We start from the raw sequence: 23,256 nt of genomic DNA, 5'->3' as shown, positions 1-23,256 counted from the left end.
TATACAATAAGTGAATCACTTCATTACATAAATAAACAGTGCCTTACAGATCTATAAATAATTTTCATAACTTGTGTCGCCCACCTCCCGAACTGAGGGGTTACCTCCCCTGACCTGTCAGTTATTAACACTCTCAGTAGTTTCTTCATTCTCACATTCACATGTTGTGTGCTGCTTTATATTGCTACATCAGTGTCGTCCTCAGTGAGGAGAAGCTCCCGTCCCTGGTACCGTGACCCACGCTTACGGATCACCATGACAACGACTATAACAACGACCGCCACAAGCACTATAGCTCCTACAGAACCTCCGATTATCATGGCTGTCTCTATAAAATCAAAAGTATAAAGTTGTATGTTAGATGGATATAAGCTAATAAAACCTCACAAGAAACCAGGCATCAGCTGCATAAAAAGCATACAACAGATGTTCTCTATTCAAGGAACATATGAAATTTTATCCAAAACACAAAGTTCAAAACAGATTCCCAATTTCTTTTTTTTCATTCCTATATGTCAATACAACATTCAAATTGTCCTTTTTCTTGAAACTCAATCAATGCCATATTTCAGTTCACTAAAGTTTGTAGAAAGTGCAAATATTGAAGGATACATATATATATATATATATATACCTTAGACGTTACATAAGGTTACCATTGTTGTTACCCTGTCCACTGTTGTAACCCTGTCCACTGTTGTAACCCCGTCCACTGTTGTAACACTGTCCACTGTAGTAATCCTGTCCACTGTTGTAACCCTGTCCACTGTAGTAACCCTGTCCACTGTTGTAACCCTGTCCACTGTTGTAACTCTGTCACTGTTGTAACCCTGCCCACTGTTGTAACCCTGTCCACTGTTGTAACCCTGTCCACTGTTGTAACCCTGTCCATTGTTGTAACCCTGTCCACTGTTGTAACCCTGTCCATTGTTGTAACCCTGTCCACTGTTGTAACCCTGTCCACTGTAGTAACCCTGTCCACTGTAGTAATCCTGTCCACTGTTGTAACCCTGTCCACTGTAGTAACCCTGTCCACTGTAGTAACCCCGTCCACTGTTGTAACCCTGTCCACTGTTGTAACCCCGTCCATTGTTGTAACCCTGTCCACTGTTGTAACCCTGTCCACTGTTGTAACCCTGTCCACTGTTGTAGCCCTGTCCACTGTTGTAACCTGTCCACTGTTGTAACACTGTCCACTGTTGTAACCCTGTCCACTGTTGTAACCCTGTCCACTGTAGTAACCCTGTCCACTGTTGTAACCCTGTCCATTGTTGTAACCCTGCCAACTGTTGTAACCCTGTCCACTGTTGTAACCCTACCCACTGTTGTAACCCTGTCCATTGTTGTAACCCTGTCCATTGTTGTAACCCTGTCCACTGTTGTAACCCTACGGGCCCACTGTTGTAACCCTGTCCACTATTGTAACCCTGTCACTGTTGTAACCCTGTCCACTGTTGTAACCCTGTCCACTGTTGTAACCCTACGGGCCCACTGTTGTAACCCTGTCCACTATTGTAACCCTGTCACTGTTGTAACCCTGTCCACTGTTGTAACCCTACCCACTGTTGTAACCCTGTCCACTGTTGTAACCCTGTCCACTGTTGTAACCCTGTCCACTGTTGTAACCCTGTCCATTGTTGTAACCCTGTCCACTGTTGTAACCCTGTCCACTGTTGTAACCCCGTCCACTGTTGTAACCCCGTCCATTGTTGTAACCCCGTCCACTGTTGTAACCCTGTCCACTGTTGTAACCCTGTCCACTGTTGTAACCCCGTCCATTGTTGTAACCCCGTCCACTGTAGTAACCCTGTCCACTGTTGTAACCCCCTGTCCACTGTTGTAACCCTGTCCATTGTTGTAACCCTGTCCATTGTTGTAACCCTGTCCACTGTTGTAACCCTGTCCACTGTTGTAACCCTACCCACTGTTGTAACCCTGTCCATTGTTGTAACCCTGTCCACTGTTGTAACCCTGTCCACTGTTGTAACCCTGTCCACTGTTGTAACCCTGTCCACTGTTGTAACTCTGTCCATTGTTGTAACCCCCTGTCCACTGTTGTAACCCTGTCCACTGTTGTAACCCCCTGTCCACTGTTGTAACCCTGTCCACTGTTGTAACCCTGTCCACTGTTGTAACCCTGTCCACTGTTGTAACTCTGTCCACTGTTGTAACCCCCTGTCCACTGTTGTAACCCTATCCACTGTTGTAACCCCCTGTCCACTGTTGTAACCCTGTCCACTGTTGTAACTCTGTCCATTGTTGTAACCCTGTCCACTGTTGTAACCCTGTCCACTGTTGTAACCCTGTCCACTGTTGTAACCCTGTCCATTGTTGTAACCCTGTCCACTGTTGTAACCCTGTCCACTGTTGTAACCCTACCCACTGTTGTAACCCTGTCCATTGTTGTAACCCTGTCCACTGTTGTAACCCTACCCACTGTTGTAACCCTGTCCACTATTGTAACCCTGTCACTGTTGTAACCTGTCCACTGTTGTAACCCTGTCCACTGTTGTAACCCTGTCCACTGTTGTAACCCTGTCCACTGTTGTAACCCTGTCCACTGTTGTAACCCTGTCCATTGTTGTAACCCTGTCCACTGTTGTAACCCTGTCCACTGTTGTAACCCCGTCCATTGTTGTAACCCCGTCCACTGTTGTAGCCCCGTCCACTGTTGTAACCCTGTCCACTGTTGTAACCCTGTCCACTGTTGTAACCCCGTCCATTGTTGTAACCCCGTCCACTGTAGTAACCGCGTCCAATGTTGTAACCCTGTCCACTGTTGTAACCCCCTGTCCACTGTTGTAACCCTGTCCATTGTTGTAACCCTGTCCATTGTTGTAACCCTGCCAACTGTTGTAACCCTGTCCACTGTTGTAACCCTACCCACTGTTGTAACCCTGTCCATTGTTGTAACCCTGTCCACTGTTGTAACCCTGTCCACTGTTGTAACCCTGTCCACTGTTGTAACCCTGTCCACTGTTGTAACTCTGTCCATTGTTGTAACCCCCTGTCCACTGTTGTAACCCCCTGTCCACTGTTGTAACCCTGTCCACTGTTGTAACCCTGTCCACTGTTGTAACCCTGTCCACTGTAGTAACCCTGTCCACTGTTGTAACCCTGTCCACTGTTGTAGCCCTGTCCACTGTTGTAGCCCTGTCCACTGTTGTAACCCTGTCCACTGTTGTAGCCCTGTCCACTGTTGTAGCCCTGTCCACTGTTGTAACCCTGTCCACTGTTGTAACCCCGTCCATTGTTGTAACCCTGTCCACTGTTGTAACTCTGTCCATTGTTGTAACCCCCTGTCCACTGTTGTAACCCCCTGTCCACTGTTGTAACCCTGTCCACTGTTGTAACCCTGTCCACTGTTGTAGCCCTGTCCACTGTTGTAACTCTGTCCACTGTTGTAACCCCCTGTCCACTGTTGTAACCCTATCCACTGTTGTAACCCCCTGTCCACTGTTGTAACCCTGTCCACTGTTGTAACTCTGTCCATTGTTGTAACCCTGTCCACTGTTGTAACCCTGTCCACTGTTGTAACCCTGTCCACTGTTGTAACTCTGTCCATTGTTGTAACCCTGTCCACTGTTGTAACCCTGTCCACTGTTGTAACCCTGTCCACTGTTGTAACCCTGTCCACTGTTGTAACCCCCTGTCCACTGTAGTAACCCTGTCTACTGTTGTAACTCTGTCCACTGTTGTAACCCTGTCCACTGTTGTAACCCTGTCCACTGCTGTAACCCTGTCCACTGTTGTAACCCTGTCCACTGCTGTAACTCTGTCCACTGTTGTAACCCTGTCCACTGTTGTAACCCTGTCCACTGTTGTAACCCTGTCCACTGTTGTAACCCCCTGTCCACTGTAGTAACCCTGTCCACTGTTGTAACCCCGTCCACTGTTGTAACCCTGTCCACTGTTGTAACCCTGTCCACTGTTGTAACCCTGTCCACTGTTGTAACCCTGTCCACTGTTGTAACTCTGTCCATTGTTGTAACCCTGTCCACTGTTGTAACCCTGTCCACTGTTGTAACCCTGTCCACTGTTGTAACCCTGTCCACTGTTGTAACCCCCTGCCCACTGTAGTAACCCTGTCTACTGTTGTAACTCTGTCCACTGTTGTAACCCTGTCCACTGTTGTAACCCCCTGTCCACTGTAGTAACCCTGTCTACTGTTGTAACCCTGTCCACTGTTGTAACCCTGTCCACTGTTGTAACCCTGTCCACTGTTGTAACACTGTCCGCTGTAGTAACACTGTCCGCTGTTGTAACTCTACCCACTGTTGTAACCCTATCCACTGTTGTAACCCTGTCCATTGTTGTAACCCTGTCCATTGTTGTAACCCTGTCCACTGTTGTAACCCTGTCCACTGCTGTAACTCTGTCCACTGTTGTAACCCTGTCCATTGTTGTAACCCTGTCCACTGTAGTAACCCTGTCCACTGTTGTAACCCTGTCCACTGTTGTAACCCCCTGTCCACTGTTGTAACCCTGTCCATTGTTGTAACCCTGTCCATTGTTGTAACCCTGCCAACTGTTGTAACCCTGTCCACTGTTGTAACCCTACCCACTGTTGTAACCCTGTCCATTGTTGTAACCCTGTCCACTGTTGTAACCCTGTCCACAGTTGTAACCCTGTCCACTGTTGTAACCCTGTCCACTGTTGTAACTCTGTCCATTGTTGTAACCCCCTGTCCACTGTTGTAACCCTGTCCACTGTTGTAACCCCCTGTCCACTGTTGTAACCCTGTCCACTGTTGTAACCCTGTCCACTGTTGTAACTCTGTCCACTGTTGTAACCCCCTGTCCACTGTTGTAACCCTATCCACTGTTGTAACCCCCTGTCCACTGTTGTAACCCTGTCCACTGTTGTAACTCTGTCCATTGTTGTAACCCTGTCCACTGTTGTAACCCTGTCCACTGTTGTAACCCTGTCCACTGTTGTAACCCCCTGTCCACTGTAGTAACCCTGTCTACTGTTGTAACTCTGTCCACTGTTGTAACCCTGTCCACTGTTGTAACCCTGTCCACTGTTGTAACTCTGTCCACTGTTGTAACCCTGTCCACTGTTGTAACTCTGTCCATTGTTGTAACCCTGTCCACTGTTGTAACCCTGTCCACTGTTGTAAACCTGTCCACTGTTGTAACCCTGTCCACTGTTGTAACCCCCTGTCCACTGTAGTAACCCTGTCTACTGTTGTAACTCTGTCCACTGTTGTAACCCTGTCCACTGTTGTAACCCCCTGTCCACTGTAGTAACCCTGTCTACTGTTGTAACCCTGTCCATTGTTGTAACCCTGTCCACTGTTGTAACACTGTCCGCTGTAGTAGCACTGTCCGCTGTTGTAACTCTACCCACTGTTGTAACCCTGTCCACTGTTGTAACCCTGTCCACTGTTGTAACCCTGTCCATTGTTGTAACCCTGTCCACTGTTGTATCTCTGTCCACTGTTGTAACCCTGTCTTCTGTTGTATCTCTGTCCACTGTTGTAACCCTGTCACTATTGTAACCCTGTCCACTGTTGTAACCCTGTCCACTGTTGTAACCCTGTCCACTGCTGTAACCCTGTCCACTGTTGTAACCCTGTCCATTGTTGTAACCCTGTCCACTGTAGTAACCCTGTCCACTGTTGTAACCCTGTCCACTGTTGTAACCCTGTCCATTGTTGTAACCCTGTCCACTGTTGTAACCCTGTCCACTGTTGTAACCCCGTCCACTGTTGTAACCCCGTCCACTGTTGTAACCCCGTCCACTGTTGTAACCCCGTCCACTGTTGTAACCCCGTCCACTGTTGTAACCCCGTCCACTGTAGTAACCCTGTCCACTGTAGTAACCCCGTCCACTGTTGTAACCCCGTCCACTGTTGTAACCCCGTCCACTGTTGTAACCCCGTCCACTGTTGTAACCCTGTCCACTGTAGTAACCCTGTCCATTGTTGTATCCCCGTCCACTGTTGTAACCCGTCCACTGTTGTAACCCCGTCCACTGTTGTAACCCTGTCCACTGTTGTAACTCTGCCCACTGTTGTAACCCCGTCCACTGTTGTAACCCTGTCCACTGTTGTAACCCCGTCCACTGTTGTAACCCCGTCCACTGTTGTAACCCTGTCCACTGTTGTAACTCTACCCACTGTTGTAACCCTGTCCATTGTTGTAACCCTGTCCACTGTTGTAACCCCGTCCACTGTTGTAACCCTGCCCACTGTTGTTACCCTGTCCACTGTTGTAACCCTGTCCACTGTTGTAACCCTGTCCACTGTTGTAACCCCGTCCACTGTTGTAACCCCGTCCACTGTTGTAACCCCGTCCACTGTTGTAACCGTGCCCACTGTTGTAACCCTACCCATTGTTGTAACCCTGTCCACTGTTGTAACCCTGTCCACTATAGTAACCCTGTACACTGTTGTAACCCTGTACACTGTTGTAACCCTGCCCACTGTTGTAACCCTGTCCACTGTAGTAACCCTGTCCACTGTAGTAACCCTGTCCACTGTTGTAACCCTACCCAGTGTTGTTACCCTGTCCACTGTTGTAACCCTGTCCACTGTAGTAACCCTGTCCACTGTTGTAACCCTGTCCACTGTTGTAACCCTGTCCACTGTAGTAACCCCGTCCACTGTTGTAACCCTGTCCACTGTTGTAACCCTGTCCACTGTTGTAGCCCTGTCCACTGTTGTAACCCTGTCCATTGTTGTAACCCTGTCCACTGTTGTAACTCTGTCCATTGTTGTAACCCTGTCCACTGTTGTAACCCTGTCCACTGTTGTAACCCTGTCCACTGTTGTAACCCTGTCCACTGTTGTAACCCCCTGTCCACTGTAGTAACCCTGTCTACTGTTGTAACTCTGTCCACTGTTGTAACCCTGTCCACTGTTGTAACCCCCTGTCCACTGTAGTAACCCTGTCTACTGTTGTAACCCTGTCCATTGTTGTAACCCTGTCCACTGTTGTAACACTGTCCGCTGTTGTAACTCTACCCACTGTTGTAACCCTGTCCACTGTTGTAACCCTGTCCACTGTTGTAACCCTGTCCACTGTTGTAACTCTGTCCACTGTTGTAACCCTGTCCACTGTTGTAACTCTGTCCACTGTAGTAACCCTGTCTACTGTTGTAACCCTGTCCATTGTTGTAACCCTGTCCGCTGTAGTAACACTGTCCGCTGTTGTAACTCTACCCACTGTTGTAACCCTGTCCACTGTTGTAACCCTGTCCACTGTTGTAACCCTGTCCACTGTTGTAACTCTGTCCACTGTTGTAACCCTGTCCACTGTTGTAACCCTGTCCACTGTTGTAACCCTGTCCACTGTTGTATCTCTGTCCACTGTTGTAACCCTGTCACTATTGTAACCCTGTCCACTGTTGTAACCCTGTCCATTGTTGTAACCCTGTCCATTGTTGTAACCCTGTCCACTGTTGTATCTCTGTCCACTGTTGTAACCCTGTCTTCTGTTGTATCTCTGTCACTATTGTAACCCTGTCCACTGTTGTAACCCTGTCCACTGTGTAAACTCTGTCCACTGTTGTAACCCTGTCCACTGTTGTAACCCTGTCCACTGTTGTAACCCTGTCCACTGTTGTAACCCTGTCCACTGTTGTAACCCTGTCCACTGTAGTAACCCTGTCCATTGTTGTAACCCTGTCCACTGTTGTAACCCTGTCCACTGTTGTAACCCTGTCCACTGTTGTAACCCTGTCCACTGTTGTAACCCTGTCCACTGTTGTAACCCTACCCACTGTTGTAACCCTGTCCACTGTTGTAACCCTGTCCACTGTTGTAACCCTGTCCACTGTTGTAACCCTGTCCACTGTTGTAACCCTGTCCACTGTTGTAACCCGTCCACTGTTGTAACCCTGTCCACTGTTGTAACCCTGTCCACTGTTGTAACCCTGTCCACTGTTGTAACCCTGTCCACTGTTGTAACCCTGTCCACTGTTGTAACCCTGTCCACTGTTGTAACCCTGTCCACTGTAGTAACCCTGTCCACTGTTGTAACTCTGCCCACTGTTGTAACCCCGTCCACTGTTGTAACCCTGTCCACTGTTGTAACCCCGTCCACTGTTGTAACCCCGTCCACTGTTGTAACCCTGTCCACTGTTGTAACTCTACCCACTGTTGTAACCCTGTCCATTGTTGTAACCCTGTCCACTGTTGTAACCCCGTCCACTGTTGTAACCCTGCCCACTGTTGTTACCCTGTCCACTGTTGTAACCCTGTCCACTGTTGTAACCCTGTCCACTGTTGTAACCCCGTCCACTGTTGTAACCCCGTCCACTGTTGTAACCCCGTCCACTGTTGTAACCGTGCCCACTGTTGTAACCCTACCCATTGTTGTAACCCTGTCCACTGTTGTAACCCTGTCCACTATAGTAACCCTGTACACTGTTGTAACCCTGTACACTGTTGTAACCCTGCCCACTGTTGTGACCCTGTCCACTGTAGTAACCCTGTCCACTGTAGTAACCCTGTCCACTGTTGTAACCCTGTCCACTGTTGTAACCCTGTCCACTGTTGTAACCCTGTCCATTGTTGTAACCCTGTCCACTGTTGTAACCCTGTCCACTGTTGTAACCCTGTCCACTATAGTAACCCTGTACACTGTTGTAACCCTGTACACTGTTGTAACCCTGCCCACTGTTGTGACCCTGTCCACTGTTGTAACCCTGTCCACTATTGTAACCCTGTCCACTGTTGTTACCCTGTCCACTGTTGTAACACTGTCCACTGTTGTAACCCTGTCCACTGTAGTAACCCCGTCCACTGTTGTAACCCTGTCCACTGTTGTAACCCTGTCCACTGTTGTAGCCCTGTCCACTGTTGTAACCCTGTCCATTGTTGTAACCCTGTCCACTGTTGTAACCCTGTCCACTGTTGTAACCCTGTCTACTGTTGTAACCCTGTCCACTGTTGTAACCCTGTCCATTGTTGTAACTCTGTCCACTGTTGTAACCCTGTCCACTGTTGTAACCCTGTCCACTGTTGTAACTCTACCCACTGTTGTAACCCCCTGTTCACTGTTGTAATCTGCCCACTGAGTTACATGTAATTATCTTAAGTACGTATTTACTTACTATTGACCTTGGTGGGGTTCGATGATTGATTCTGTCCCGCAGACAGAGGCACCCCTGGTTGGGATGGATCCAATTGACTGATAGGTATGTTTAGTATAGCTGAAAAAGATGAGTCCAAGTTATCAATAGGTAAGTTTGGTAGATTGATGGTGGTGGTTGTGTGGTGGTGGTGTGGTGTTGTGGTGGTGGTGGTAGGGGGTTGGTGGTGGTTGTGGTGTGGTGGTGGTAGGGGGTTGGTGGTGGTGTGGTGGTGGTGTGATGGTGTGGTGTGTATGATGTGGTGGTGGTGTGGGTGGGGATGATGGTGGTTATCTGGTGGTGGTGGTGGGGTGGTGCTGGTGGCATGTGGTGGTGGTAGGGGGTTGTTGGTGGTGGTGGTAGGGGGTTGTTGGTGGTGGTGGTGGCGTGTGGTAGTGGTAGGGGGTTGGTGGTGGTGTGGTGTGTGGTGTGGTGTGTGGTGGTGTGTGTGTGGTGTGTGGTGGTGGTAGGGTGGGGTGGTGTTGGGCTGTGGTTGTGTGGTGTGGGTCAGGGTTGGTTGGTAGTGGTGTTGTGGTTGTGGGTCGGGTTGGTGTGGTGGTGGTGTGTGTGTTTGGTGGTGTGGGGGGGATTTGGTGTGGCGTGTGGTTTTTTTGGGCCGGTGTTTGGTGGTGGTGTTTTGGTGGTGGTACGTGGTGGTTGTTGTGTGTGGTGGTGGTTGTGGTGTGGTGGTGGTGGTGTTGGTTGGTGGTGGTGGTTGGTGTGTGTGGTGGTGGTCCGGTGTGTGGTTGGTGTTGTGGTGTGTTGTTGGTGTGGTGGTTGTGTGGTTGGTGGTGTGTTGGTTGTGGTGTCGAGGGTGTGGTGTGGTGGTGTTGGTGTGTTGGTATGGTTGGGTGGTTGTGTGTTGGTGTTTGGTTGTGGGTGTCTGGTTGGTTGTGTGGTGGTGGTGGTGTGTGTGTTGATGTGGTGGTGGGTTCTCGTGGTTGTTGTGCTGTGTGGTGTGTGGTTTTTGGTGTGGTGGTTGTGGTGGTGGTGTTTTGTTGTGGTGTGGTGTGGTCGGTTTTGTGGTTTTTGTTGGTGGTTTTGTTTTGTTGTGGTGGTGGTGGGGGTTTGTTGTTGGTGTGTTGTTGTGTGTGTGGTGGTCGGTTGTGCTGGTGTGGTGTGGTGTGTGTGTGGTGTGGTGTTGGTGTGTGGGTGGTGTGGTGGTTGCGTGTGGTCGTGGTCGGTGTGGTTGTGTGGTTGTGGTGTGGTCGGGGGTTTGGTGGTGTGTGTGTGGTTTGGTTGTGTTTGTGTTGGTGTGTCGCGTGTGGTTGTTTTGTTTTGTGTGTGTGGTGTGTTGCTTGGTTTGTGTTTTTTTTGTTTTGGTGTGTTGTTTTGTTGGTGTGTGGTGGGTGTTGGTGGTTGGTGGTTTGTTGTGGTCGGGTGGTGGTGTGGTGGTGTGTGGTGTGGTGGTTGGGGTGGTGTGTGGTGTGGTGTGTGGTGTTGGGGTTGGTGGTGGTGTGGGTGTGTGGTGGGGTTCGTGGTTGGTGGTGGTCCGTTGGTGGTGTGGTGTGTGGGTGGTGGTCCGGGGTTGTGTGGTGTTTTTGTTGGTGTGGTGGTGGTGGTGGGGTTGGTGGTGGTGGTGTGTGGTGGCGGTAACGGGTTGGTGGTGGTAGTGGTGGTGTGTGGTGGTGGTAAGGGGTTGGTGGTGGTGGTGGTGTGTGGTGGCGGTAAGGGGTTGGTGGTGGTGTGGTGTGGTGGTGGTGTGTGGTGTGTGGTGGTGGTAGGGGTGGTGGTGGTGTGTGGTGTGGTGTGGTGGTGGTGGTGGGGTTGTGTGTGGTGGTGGTGGTGTGTGGTGGTGGTAGGGGTTGGTGGTGGTGGTGGTGTGTGGTGGTGGTGGGTTGGTGGTGTGTGGTGTGGTGTGGTGGTGGTAGTGGTGGTGGTAGAGGGGGGGATGGTGATGGCGTGTGGTGTGGGTAGGGGTTGGTGGTGGTGGAGATAGGGGGTGGTAATGGTGGTGTGTATTTAAGTATCAAGATTTTTTTTTATTAATTCTGCTCAATATCATTGTCATATGTCAATTGTCAAATTAGTTCTATTCAATTAGGGAGCAATCTTTTGAAAAATACTGCTTTATCTGTAAATCAGCTGAAAGTAAGGTTTGGTCAACAATGGATCAGCAGAGTGAAATGGCATGTAATCTTCCAGAAGTGTTTTAAGTTCTCCTGGCTCAAAAGGGCGGTGAACTGATATGGTGTGGTGTGTGTCGTCTGTCAACTTTTCCTTTATATTGCTGCTTGTCATAAAGGATTTTGACCAAATTTTATCAGGAGCATCCTTGGGGGAAGGATACTGAATTTTGCATAAACCCAGACCCTGGACAGTAGGGGCCCAACATGGGAAATAGAGGTAAATTTGTATTGTAATTGTATTTTCCAATGATCACTGAAATATCCAGGTGAGTAAAACAGGCCACTTGGGCCTCTTTTTACCATATGATGTACATTTATCCCACAAATCCTTTACTTTCATTATTCTGAACTTCTGCCATGTCTCCTACATAACATGTTACATATCGTCATAAAAACACATATCAGAACACCTACAAACCAAATGGATTATGTGACCCTGAGGATTCTGATAGGCAGCATTCTATCGTGTTTGGATGAGGAAATATTTGGAATTTTTGTATGTGAAAGAATGGGAAATATTTGGAATTTTTGTATGTGAAAGAATGGGAAATATTTGGAATTTTTGTATGTGAAAGAATGGGAAATACATGTATTTGGAATTTTTGTATGTGAAAGAATGGGAAATATTTGGAATTTTTGTATGTGAAAGAATGTAAGTGTGATTTTGTCTGACTAAACAGCTATATGATTTTTAAAAAAAAGTGAAGACAAGTCAAAATGATTGAACGTACGTACAGTGAAACATCTCCATAACTACTTCCTGGGGGGACTGAATGAAGGTGGTTTTAAGAGTGGGGTGGTCTTAATGCAGAGGTGGACCACATTAACCTTTGACCATCAAGAACCGTAACTCTGTATAATACCAGTAGAGTAAACAAGTGTTCTGTACATGTACCACCTGGAATATATCCTTCAAAGACCAATGGTTTTAATGTGACTAAAATTTAACAAAAAAGAAAAAAAAACAAAACTTTTTATGATGAAAAAAAAAAAATTATGTTAAAAAACATTTGTGGTAAGTCATACAAACAAATACATTGCTATACGCTCTCCTCGACTTCATAGCAGATTATAAGATATATTCATATATGAGTCAGATAAGTTTGAGTAGATGGAAATCATACTTAAATTGTTGTGAATGGCTTCAGATGTTATGTAACAATGATAAACACTTATTAATAACTCACGTCCCGGTCTTGTTTTTCCGATAAAATCACAGACACCATGAGAGGATAACTGGTAGTCGTAGGCACACAGACAGCGATTGTTGATGCAGGCTTCGCCGTAACCACACTGGGACTGTCTCATCGATCCCGATGTACAGGATTTATTGTAGTGTACTGTGAATTTAAACTTTATTTTACAACAAGAATAATTAATTTTCCATTGTTTGTATGCAGAATGCGGCTTTCTTTGAGATTTTTTTTCATATCTCTAACAAAAAAACTTCCGTAAATGGCGCAAAAATGTGACATCACAATACGGCCAATGACTTTGCGCATTGTTTTGTGTAAAAGAATCTCTTAAAAGATCAGTAGAATTGTAAAATAAAACAAGTTTTAATTTTAAAAATCATTTTCAAAAAATAATCATAAGCGTTGATGTCAATTATGTAACATACTTGAAGTGATTTTGATTGGTGCAGAAGGTTTTACGGTTGAGTCCGGAGCGGTCCCGATGTAATCGCTGACATCACACACCTTGAGTGGTGACAATGTTGCGTTGGTCGTTGTGCTACATCTACTCACTGGGATATTGTCAATAGTGATTATATCTCTCTGTAAATGTTCCGGCCAGTCGGTGATCTCACGACCAAACACGGTTGTGGTCAGACGAACACGTCCCGACATCTGTAGTAACACATGTCAATATTTCATTTCAAACTAAGCACGGTTTTCATTAAAATCAGAAGTTTTCTATGTGACTTACTAGATTTTCTGTACAATACTAGTAAGTATATAATTAGACATTGCCCCTTTCTCTCATAGCTAAACCTGTGTCTTCTGGTGTTTATTAACATATTCATTCTGAAACACAAGCCCTGTTACCTCATGTAAAAGTTTGGTACTGTTAATATTTATCCTCAAATAAAGCCCCCTCCCAAAGTGTAAGATTCTAGTACCATATTTAAGCCCCCTCCCAAAGTATAAAGTTTAGTATCGTGTCTAAGCCCTCACCAAAAGTATAAAAGTTTAGTACCATATTTAAGCCCCCACCCAAACTGTAAAAGTTCAGTATTATATTTAAGCCCCTCACCCAAACTGTAAAAGTTTAGTACCATATTTAAACCCCCTCCCAAAGTATAAAAGTTTAGTACCATATTTAAGCCCCCACCCAAACTGTAAAAGTTCAGTATTATATTTAAGCCCCTCACCCAAAGTATAAAAGTTTAGTACCATATTTAAACCCCCTCCCAAAGTATAAAAGTTTAGTACCATATTTAAACCCCCTCCCAAAGTATAAAAGTTTAGTACCGTATCTAAGCCCTCACCCAAAGTGTAAAGTTTAGTACTGTATTTAAGTCCCCACCCAAAGTGTAAAAGTTTAGTACCGTATTTAAGCCCCTTCCCAAGTGTAAAAGTTTAGCACCGTATTTAAGCACCCTCATACAGTGTAAAAGTCTAGTATTTTATTAAGGCCCACTCCAAAAGCATAAAGATTTAGTATCATATTTATCCTCAAATAAACCCCCTCCTAAAGTGTAATAGTTTAGTACCATATTCATACTCAAATAAAGCCCCCTTCCACAGTGTAAAAAATTAGTACTGTATTTATCCTCAAAAAACCCTTTTCTCCTTGCGTAAAATTTAGTACTGTACAGTAGTAGTTATCCTCAAGAAAAACCACTCCCAAAGTATAAAAGCTTATAAATAAGTACCGTATTTATACTCAAGTAAAACCCCCTCCAAAAGTATAAAAGCTTAGTACCGTATTTATACTCAAATAAAGCCCCCTCCCAAAATATGAAAGCTTAGTACTGTATTTATACTCAAATAAAGCCCCCTCCCAAAGTATGAAAGCTTAGTACCAAATTTATACTCAAATAAAGCCCCCTCCCAAAGTCTAAATAGCACTTCAAAAGAAAGTTAAAATGCTTGAGTTAAAAGACTTGCTAAATAGTACTTGAAAGGTAAGTTAAAAGGCCGGCTAAAAAGAACTCATAAAGTAAGTTAAAAGTCTGGCTAAATAGTACTTGAAAGTAAGTTTCCCATCATCATAACAATAGTGTGACTATTACTATGATGTCATTATTTATGACATCACAGCTGTTTTATCATACATTATATGTGTATGATATTTATAAATGTAACAGAGCGCATGATTAATTAAATTTAAATCACTGCCTCCTCTAGGGATCGAACCCGGGACCTCTGGCTTACTAGTCTTTCGCTCAACCGATCGAGCTAAAGAGAAGATCTCTCTAGCCGAGCGGTATATTGTGGCTAGTATTTACCAGGGTTACATATCGAGCTAAAGAGAAGATCTCTCTAGCCGAGCGGTATATTGCGGCTAGTATTTACCAGGGTTACATACTCCCCTTCAGGAAAGAACTCGTCCTCAAGTTTCCAGGGGTAACAGCGATGCTTGTTGAGCAAGGTTGAGTATTTTTCCCCGGGTCCCTACATGGGCGCCAATGTAACAGAGCACATGATTAATTAAATTTAAATTACTGCTTCCGCTAGGGATCGAACCCGGGACCTCTGGCTTACTAGTCTTACGCTCAACCGATCGAGCTATAGAGAAGATCTCTATAGCCGAGCGGTATATTGCGGCTAGTATTTACCAGGGTTACATAAACACGCCAGTTCAGTCATGAAATATATACTTCCACACAAGCGTACCCTGAAGAAAAAGCTTGTTGTGTTCCTTCTCATGAGTTCCACATACAATACAACTTCGGCTCGATTTCTGCCAACATTTCTACTCAGGCCTACAAAAAAGAAAAAAAACAAAATACACCCGTTATGATCAAGCTTACAGCAGAGGCTCAAAATTCATTTTCATTTAAATTATCATGGCGGTCATTAAGATTATCATGGTGGTCATTTATATTTTCAAGGTGGTCATTTTGAGGTTTTTGAAGACTGTCCAGGCTATTTATTTGAAAATTTGGTAACATATTCCAGTAGACTTAAGTTGGCAAATTATCACTGAACCAAGCCTTCAAATCAACAAGTCATTCATAAACGTGTACTTCTGTCAATATGTTAGCATCTTGCATTCTTGATTCTAACACAGAATGTGATAATGATAACCTGGTATTGAAATGGTGTCATTGTGGACTGTCAGTGGACTGTCAGCCATATGATAATGTTGTATGATTAGGAGAGAGATTTACCTGGGACGGGAATGATGTCGATGCGGACTCATCGTAGGATTAATATTTACCTGGGATGGGAATGGTGTGGATGTGGACTCATCGTAGGATTAATATTTACCTGGACGGGAATGGTGTCGATGTGGACTCATCGTAGGATTAATATTTACCTGGGATGGGAATGATGTCGATGTGGACTCATCGTAGGATTAATATTTACCTGGGACGGGAATGTGTCGATGTGGACTCATCGTAGGATTAATATTTACCTGGGACGGGATTGTGTCGATGTGGACTCATCGTAGGATTAATATTTACCTGGGACGGGAATGGTGTCAATGCGGACTCATCGTAGGATTAATATTTACCTGGGACGGGAATGGTGTCAATGCGGACTCATCGTAGGATTAATATTTACCTGGGACAGGAATGGTGTCGATGTTGACTCATCGTAGGATTAATATTTACCTGGGACGGGAATGGTGTCGATGTAGACTCATCGTAGGATTAATATTTACCTGGGACGGGAATGGTGTCGATGTTGACTCATTGTAGGATTAATATTTACCTGGTACGGGAATGGTGTCGATGTGGACTCATCGTAGGATTAATATTTACCTGGGAGGGGATGGTGTCGATGCGGACTCATCGTAGGATTAATATTTACCTGGGACGGGGATGGTTTCGATGCGGACTCATCGTAGGATTAATATTTACCTGGGACGGAAATGGTGTCGATGCGGACTCATCGTAGGATTAATATTTACCTGGGACGGGGATGGTTTCGATGCGGACTCATCGTAGGATTAATATTTACCAGGGACGGGAATGGTGTCTATGTGGACTCATCGTAGGATTAATATTTACCTGGGACGGGATTGGTGTCGATGTGGACTCATCGTAGGATTAATATTTACCTGGGACGGGAATGGTGTCGATGCGGACTCATCGTAGGATTAATATTTACCTGGGACGGGGATGGCAGTGATCACCATTGCCTGTTTTAACATGGCGGCCCGCCACCCTTAGCTGGGTACCGCCACGCTTACATAACCAAATTCACTCGATCCGCCACGCATGTAATTGTTACCTAACACCCCTATTTTGTATCGATTTCAAGCAGAAAACTGACCCGTTTCTATAGCGTCCGATACTCATTACCTATGGCCCCTGTTTTTACAGGTGAACTAGGCCTAATTGACGAATTGTGATCTCAGTAAGGTGCCTCACAGTTATGTTTTGATACGGTCGACTGATCTCTTGATCACACCTTCTATCGATGGTAATAATTAATCAATAGTAGAAGGTGTACTGTTCTGACCATGGGAATAGATGTGATTGTATGGTTTCAGTCGATCGGGACATCAGAGAAAATGTTACCATCATCGACATCGGAAAAACCGACGGTCCGACAAGATTTTTTTTTCACAAGAATTAATATTGAGCTGGGATAAACAGACTGATAATATCAATACCTAAGCCGATGTTTGATAAGCATGGATTCATTTTTGAAAACTTCACGGCAATGTCACAATGAAGATAGGAGCATCAGCTCCTTTTTTGTAACACCATGTGAACGACATGCGATGGCGACAACCGATAGAAAACCTAGGCCTGCAGCCAACAGACTGAAATCTTTCATACATCACGCAAGCCACGGCTACAGAAATGCGCACGGATTGTGTATGAAGATGACGACGGTAAGCTTAAAATTAACCCTTATTTGATTTGATAGATAATGATAATAATCTAATGAATATCTTGTGCATTGCTTTTCTTGTCACGTGCTATTTTTAGAAAGTACTATTAGAGTCAAAACGTCCAATAATATAAATAATCTCAGAATCATTCCTAAATCTCTGTATTTATTATTTGATAAGTGTTATCTAGGTATTTTATTTTCTTTAATTATTATGAAATAAAGATAAGTTAATTAGCACCTCAATGTAACATGTACACATTTGCATATTAATATGTACTAATTTGATTATACAAATATTTGTTCAAATATAATAAATTGGTTTTTTTTTTTTTTTTTTTTTAATATATAATATGGTAATGACCACAATAAGATTCATTAAGCTTTTCAAAAAATATTTATTTATTTATTTATTTCCATCGGCAGGAACAGGATCTCTCAGAGGATTTTGAACTCTCTGATGATGGTGTCTACCCAGGGAGTTCCCTACAAGAAAGCTGCTTCTCTCTAGAAGGGACTGTGCAACAGCAGAATTTCCATGTCATTTGGAGAGACAATGTGTGTTTGGCTTCCATTGTTCATAATGAAGACTATTTTCAGGAGAAAATTATAGTGACTGTGTTGAATTGATATCTTAATTGAAATTATATTGTGGCTTGTGCATTGCTTTAAATACTTTAAATATTCTTGTACATTCTGATATTATGTCCAGTAAAAGTTGCTATTTAGTTTGATTTGTAGATGCTGTATCATAGATATAAAAGTTGCTATTAATATGTTTACTGATAATATTATAGTGCAATTTATTAAATTTATAATTGAAATGTTTTAACTTATAGTACTTGACAATGCATTATGATCTTGATGTGAATGTTTATCATATTTATAACAGTAAAAGATGCTATTTGAGTTTGTTACAGCAAGTTGGAGTTGAGGTTGAAATGGTTTTGTGAAAATAAATTGATGATTGTCAAAATGAGGAATGTATGTTTGTAGTTTTTTCAAGTAATGGTATACGCTGTTATTTTGTTTTAATTTAAAAGATATATATGGCAGAGAGTGAGCAAATGATTAAAATGCATATCTAATTAGAAATAAATCAAACAACATAATTAAATCTCTATTCTTAATGTCATAATTGATGATGTTTCTCGAAACGTCGCAGCGCATTGCTGCATGACATCCACAAAAGTACATGTTCAGAAAAAAATTTCAAAAAAATTTCCTCCACCCATCATTTTGAAATTGTGGTGATCCCTGGGATGGTGTTAATGCAGACTCATCGTAGGATTAATATTTACCTGGGACAGGAATGGTGTCGATGTTGACTCATCGTAGGATTAATATTTACCTGGGACGGGAATGGTGTCGATGTTGACTCATCGTAGGATTAATATTTACCTGGGACAGGAATGGTGTCGATGTTAACTCATCGTAGGATTAATATTTACCTGGGACAGGAATGGTGTCGATGTTGACTCATCGTAGGATTAATATTTACCTGGGACGGGAATGGTGTCGATGTTGACTCATCGTAGGATTAATATTTACCTGGGACGGGAATGGTGCTGTTGTGGACTATCAGTTTGTGGATGGTGCTGTTTAGAGTTGGTAGCTGTATATTGACCTCTATAGCTGGAGGATTGTTGCAGTGATGGAAGACTAGACCCATGCACACGTTTAACTCCATACTAACAAACTGTAAAGAAACAAAGATATTGAGCTTCATATCAAAGTAATAATATAATTCTACAATAGAAACAGGGTCGGTTTAAAGGACCTATTGCCTTAAAAAAATCTTGTGAAAATTCCTAATTTGATACTGAAAAATTCCCAATTTCGAAGTCACTTAAGACTTTATTAATTAGACTGATTAAGCATGTTTTATATAAAAAACCTATATTAAGACAATTTCAAAAATAAGAAAACAGCTATAGATAACAAAATGAAATCAAAAATAATATAAAGGTAATATCTATCAAAGATAAACTAAAATTTGTATGAGTTTCACTATTTTTTGTTTTTCTCGATGTCTCATTTCGCGAAGAAATTCCCAATTCAATGGATCGTGAACCCAGTTGAAAAATTGTAGGAAAATCTCTGCAATTTAAACTTTGTTTAACAAAAATTGCAAAACAAGTTATATTAATCACGCTTGTTGGCCCAGATGGAAGCGCGTGAAGGGTCTTACTGTGGGAGGAAACCGGAGTACCCGGGGGAAACCCACGTGGTCTGAGGCAGGTGACCCCATACATTTTCACATCTGATCAGGGAGTCAAACTCCGGCCCTCTAGGTGAAAGGTAGGTGTAACTGTGGCACCCGATCGCGACCACTCTAAAAGGCTGTCAAGTAATCACCAAAGTTGACTGCATTGCTTTTAAAAGACCCTTCATGAGAGCATGTACCTAAGTAAAGTTAAGATTTGACTCTTGAAATAAATGGGACATGATCATTAACTGTCATAATCTTATTCCTTCTCATTTCTGAGAAACAGTGATTTTACTACTGTGATTGAAAACAACCTGTCAACCTACAAATGGCTGATGGATATTGCACAGCCACAAAAACCTTCTTGTTCTGTATAGGGGTGGAAGCTTGGGATTACACCTATAAATGAATGACACTTGTGTTGGTGAGGGGACTGAGGGGTACCCCTATAAATGGTGGACACCTGTGTTGGTGAGCTGGGGGACTTAAAGGGGTACCCCTATAAATGGTGGACACCTGTGTTGGTGAGGGGACTGAGGGGTACCCCTATAAATGGTGGACACCTGTGTTGGTGAGGGGACTGAGGGGTACCCCTATAAATGGTGGACATCTGTGTTGGTGAGGGGACTGAGGGGTACCCCTATAAATGGTGGACACCTGTGTTGGTGAGGGGACTGAGGGGGTAGACAGATTTTCAGTTGTTGGGACTGAGGGAAACACCTGTTATTGATAAGCACATGTTAACTCACATCTAGGTTGTATCTGCCTCCACAATCCAGCTGCTCACACTTGTCATGGCTGTGGTCTTTGCAGGCTATGTCCATGCCTTTATTCTGCTTTCCCTGGTACTGGTTGATTCCATTGGACAGCCGTGTCCATGGGGCACATTCACTGGGCAATACTGATGGCTCGCAGTGAACACCATATACCAGGCAGCCTATCCAATGAAAGGAATGTTTTTATGTTACAGTGATATTTGTCACATGTCAAATACTTTTTTCCAGTATACATTTGTATAATGCAGAGAACACTGGAAAACAAGAGGCCCAATGGGTGAGCTAACAAGTGAACGACTCTTAGGCTCAAGAACCAGTCAATACAGAGGTTATGCTTACATATCTGTACAGTTCGGGAGTTGGAATATATTAAGAGTGAGGTAAAGACCTCCCATGGAAGTGCAATAAACTTGAAATACAGTTCCAATCAGGGGAGATAACTTCCTGATTTTCATAATAATATTTAAGGTCTCGAACAACTAATTATTTCACTATATGACTCTATCCCCTAAATCACTAAATGTTGTGAATTTATATCAAAATAAAGACTGAAGATTTCCCTACCAGATAAATGATAGGTTTAATAGCATGTAATTATATAAGTACACATGTAGTAAACCTGATATTTACAGTGGACAGGGGAACCCTCACCTGAGGAATTCCTACCTTTTTACACCTGGAATCATACATTTTATTTCATACCAGGAGTGTATAGTTTTGATTTTCAAAATCTCAAGACTCTACTGTTTATTCCCGTACAAAGAAAGTACCCATTTCATGCGTTATTTACTCAGGAAATAGTTCCAAACCTAAGTAAAACATGTTCTTCAGGGACTTGGTTCAGGTAAAACACCAGTTGATTGGTAGGGTTCCAACCCGGGACCTCCAAACGCTAGCTATAACTGGATGCTCTACTAATTGATTACGATTTACCTGGTCGCTGGCGTTCAGTTCTGTTACACATGAATTTAAAATTTGTTGTTGGGTGAAAATCATATTCAGTTTTTTATATATTGGTAACAAAACATCTCAGCTTTTGTACTTATTCATAAACAACACTATCAGGAATTTTTAATTTCTAATGAACAATCTGCACTGAAAACTAACTATTCTTCATTGGGCCCATTAAATATTCACAAAATTAAATTTGTCAATATGGTAAAGACAGGTGGTCGGCCTCATGATGAGACTGGTAGCAGGACGTGAAGACTTTCCTGTTTATAATCTACATATTGCATGTTATGTATGCTGATAACGCCCATTGAAATTTATATGCTACAAGTAAAAACGTACTTGGTACTGGGAAGTACATGTACTCGGCACCGAGTCATGTGATGTTTGCAATCACTCATCTGTGACCAGGCGACGAGACATAAACAATTGTCACATTGAATAGAAGCCATGCAAAGCAGAAATATATGACCAACATACCACTACAAAGACATTATCATTCAACATGTTCAACCCACTGTCAAGATTAGTTTTACCTAAAATCGTGAAGAAAACACAAAATTGCCACTGCACTCTCATCTTCCAGTGTCTTCCTCTTTCCATAGACCGAGGTTAATACATTTTCCCAACTATAAAATATGTGTAAGAGGCAAATATTCTGATAACTTTTTCTACATGTAAAACATTCCATTTGAAATTATTTTCCTGATAGAGTAAAATATTTGAACTACATTGATTAATAAAGGATTGTGTTAAAAGTCAATGGAAATAATCTTCAATATATTTTAGAATTCGTTTCGTTTAAAATATAAGTACGTATATATATTACCCATGTAAACACGGATCTGTAAACAATCACTTTCCCTCTCTATTTATTTTCCTTTTCTCTTGGCTTGTCAATCCCACCTTACTACATCTAAACAACGACGGTTTATTTTCAATAACGTCGAATTCGTCACGACTTCTGGTGTTGTATACATTCACACAATATCTTATTTCGTTTTGTGATACGCAAATAAACATCAACAACTTGGGGGATTAGATCACTTCCGGAAACAGATCGGACATTGTCGCATTCGTCTGCAGATGCTGTGTGCAGGATGGCCGAGTAAACAGAGAATATGTCGGGGATGACGAACAGTCACATACTACACATCCAAGTGTTAGAGTGTTTGCCTTATTAAATAGTCTGGTAAATTTGTCTGATAAAGGTATCCCTCATAATCTGCATTTTTCTGACAATGTTTTCACTTCTTGCCAACTAGGGCAATGTCTGATAGGTCGACTGTGTGTCAGTCACGGATATGCTGACTTATAATGACCGTTAGGAGGCTGTGTTTGATGTGGATTGTAACTTTAATCAATGATATGACGTCAGTAGTGCATGTACCTAGCTGCCAAAGCTATGCAGCTGGCATGTAAATTGTGTAAGAAGAAAACTTAAAAAAACATCAAGGATAAAAAATTGGAGGCCATGTACCATTGACGCTGAATGCTGCAGAGAGATGATATTGTAAAAACTTGTGGAATTTGATATTTCTCTGAAACGGAAATGGCAGACAGTGACGGAAGGTATTAAAAGAGTTTTTATCAAATTCAATTGTGAATACCAGGTGGTATAGACATTATGTTGAACAAGGAAACATGTGTGTGTTTTGACTCTTGATTCTTGCCTTTCAATATAAACATACTGTATGTGGTTAATCGGGGCTCAAAGTGGCGCCTATTTTGTGGCCTTAATTTCACCACTGGCGACCAGTTGTTGACCTACAATGTATAAGGCATCTGCTGCATGCGCGCAGCAGGTGCCTTAAAAATGGTCACTAAAAACTTGTGTAAATTTGTGATTTGGTTAATCTTTCAAAGGTTGCAGTCAATCACTTTCACAATCGTAAAAGTTACAGAGAGATGTTATAAATGTATCAAAGAATTAAAAGATTATTTTTTTTAAAAATAAAAACAACTTAGCAGTGACTCACTTTTCCAATTGGTGCCTATCTATATAGCTAGAGTTTATGGCTTGGTAGCCAAATAGACCACCTGGTAGAAATATCAGATATATTGAGACCTGTTAATAAGATTTGATTTAATT

The 23,256-nt window shown here is 43.2% G+C and overlaps 1 protein-coding gene across 1 annotated transcript; it reads right to left on the bottom strand.

Annotated features, from left to right (window-relative positions):
* LOC117315742 lies at positions 1-21,770 on the bottom strand. Its single transcript, XM_033870095.1, has 8 exons — positions 21,701-21,770; positions 20,187-20,374; positions 18,780-18,927; positions 15,054-15,142; positions 12,833-13,061; positions 12,399-12,551; positions 9,065-9,163; positions 1-328 (listed from the first exon to the last, which is right to left on the bottom strand). Exons 1-8 carry the CDS (start codon positions 21,765-21,767, stop codon positions 177-179), a joined length of 1,125 nt encoding a protein of 374 aa, XP_033725986.1. The 5' UTR covers positions 21,768-21,770; the 3' UTR covers positions 1-176.
* Between the last annotated feature and the right edge of the window lie 1,486 nt (positions 21,771-23,256).

This window comes from Pecten maximus, chromosome 17 (assembly GCF_902652985.1).
Source record: "Pecten maximus chromosome 17, xPecMax1.1, whole genome shotgun sequence".
In the NCBI taxonomy this organism is placed as follows: Eukaryota; Metazoa; Mollusca; class Bivalvia; order Pectinida; family Pectinidae; genus Pecten; species Pecten maximus.
The sequence above is the reverse complement of the archived record's forward strand: the minus strand, read 5'-3'. Positions and strand labels throughout refer to the sequence as shown.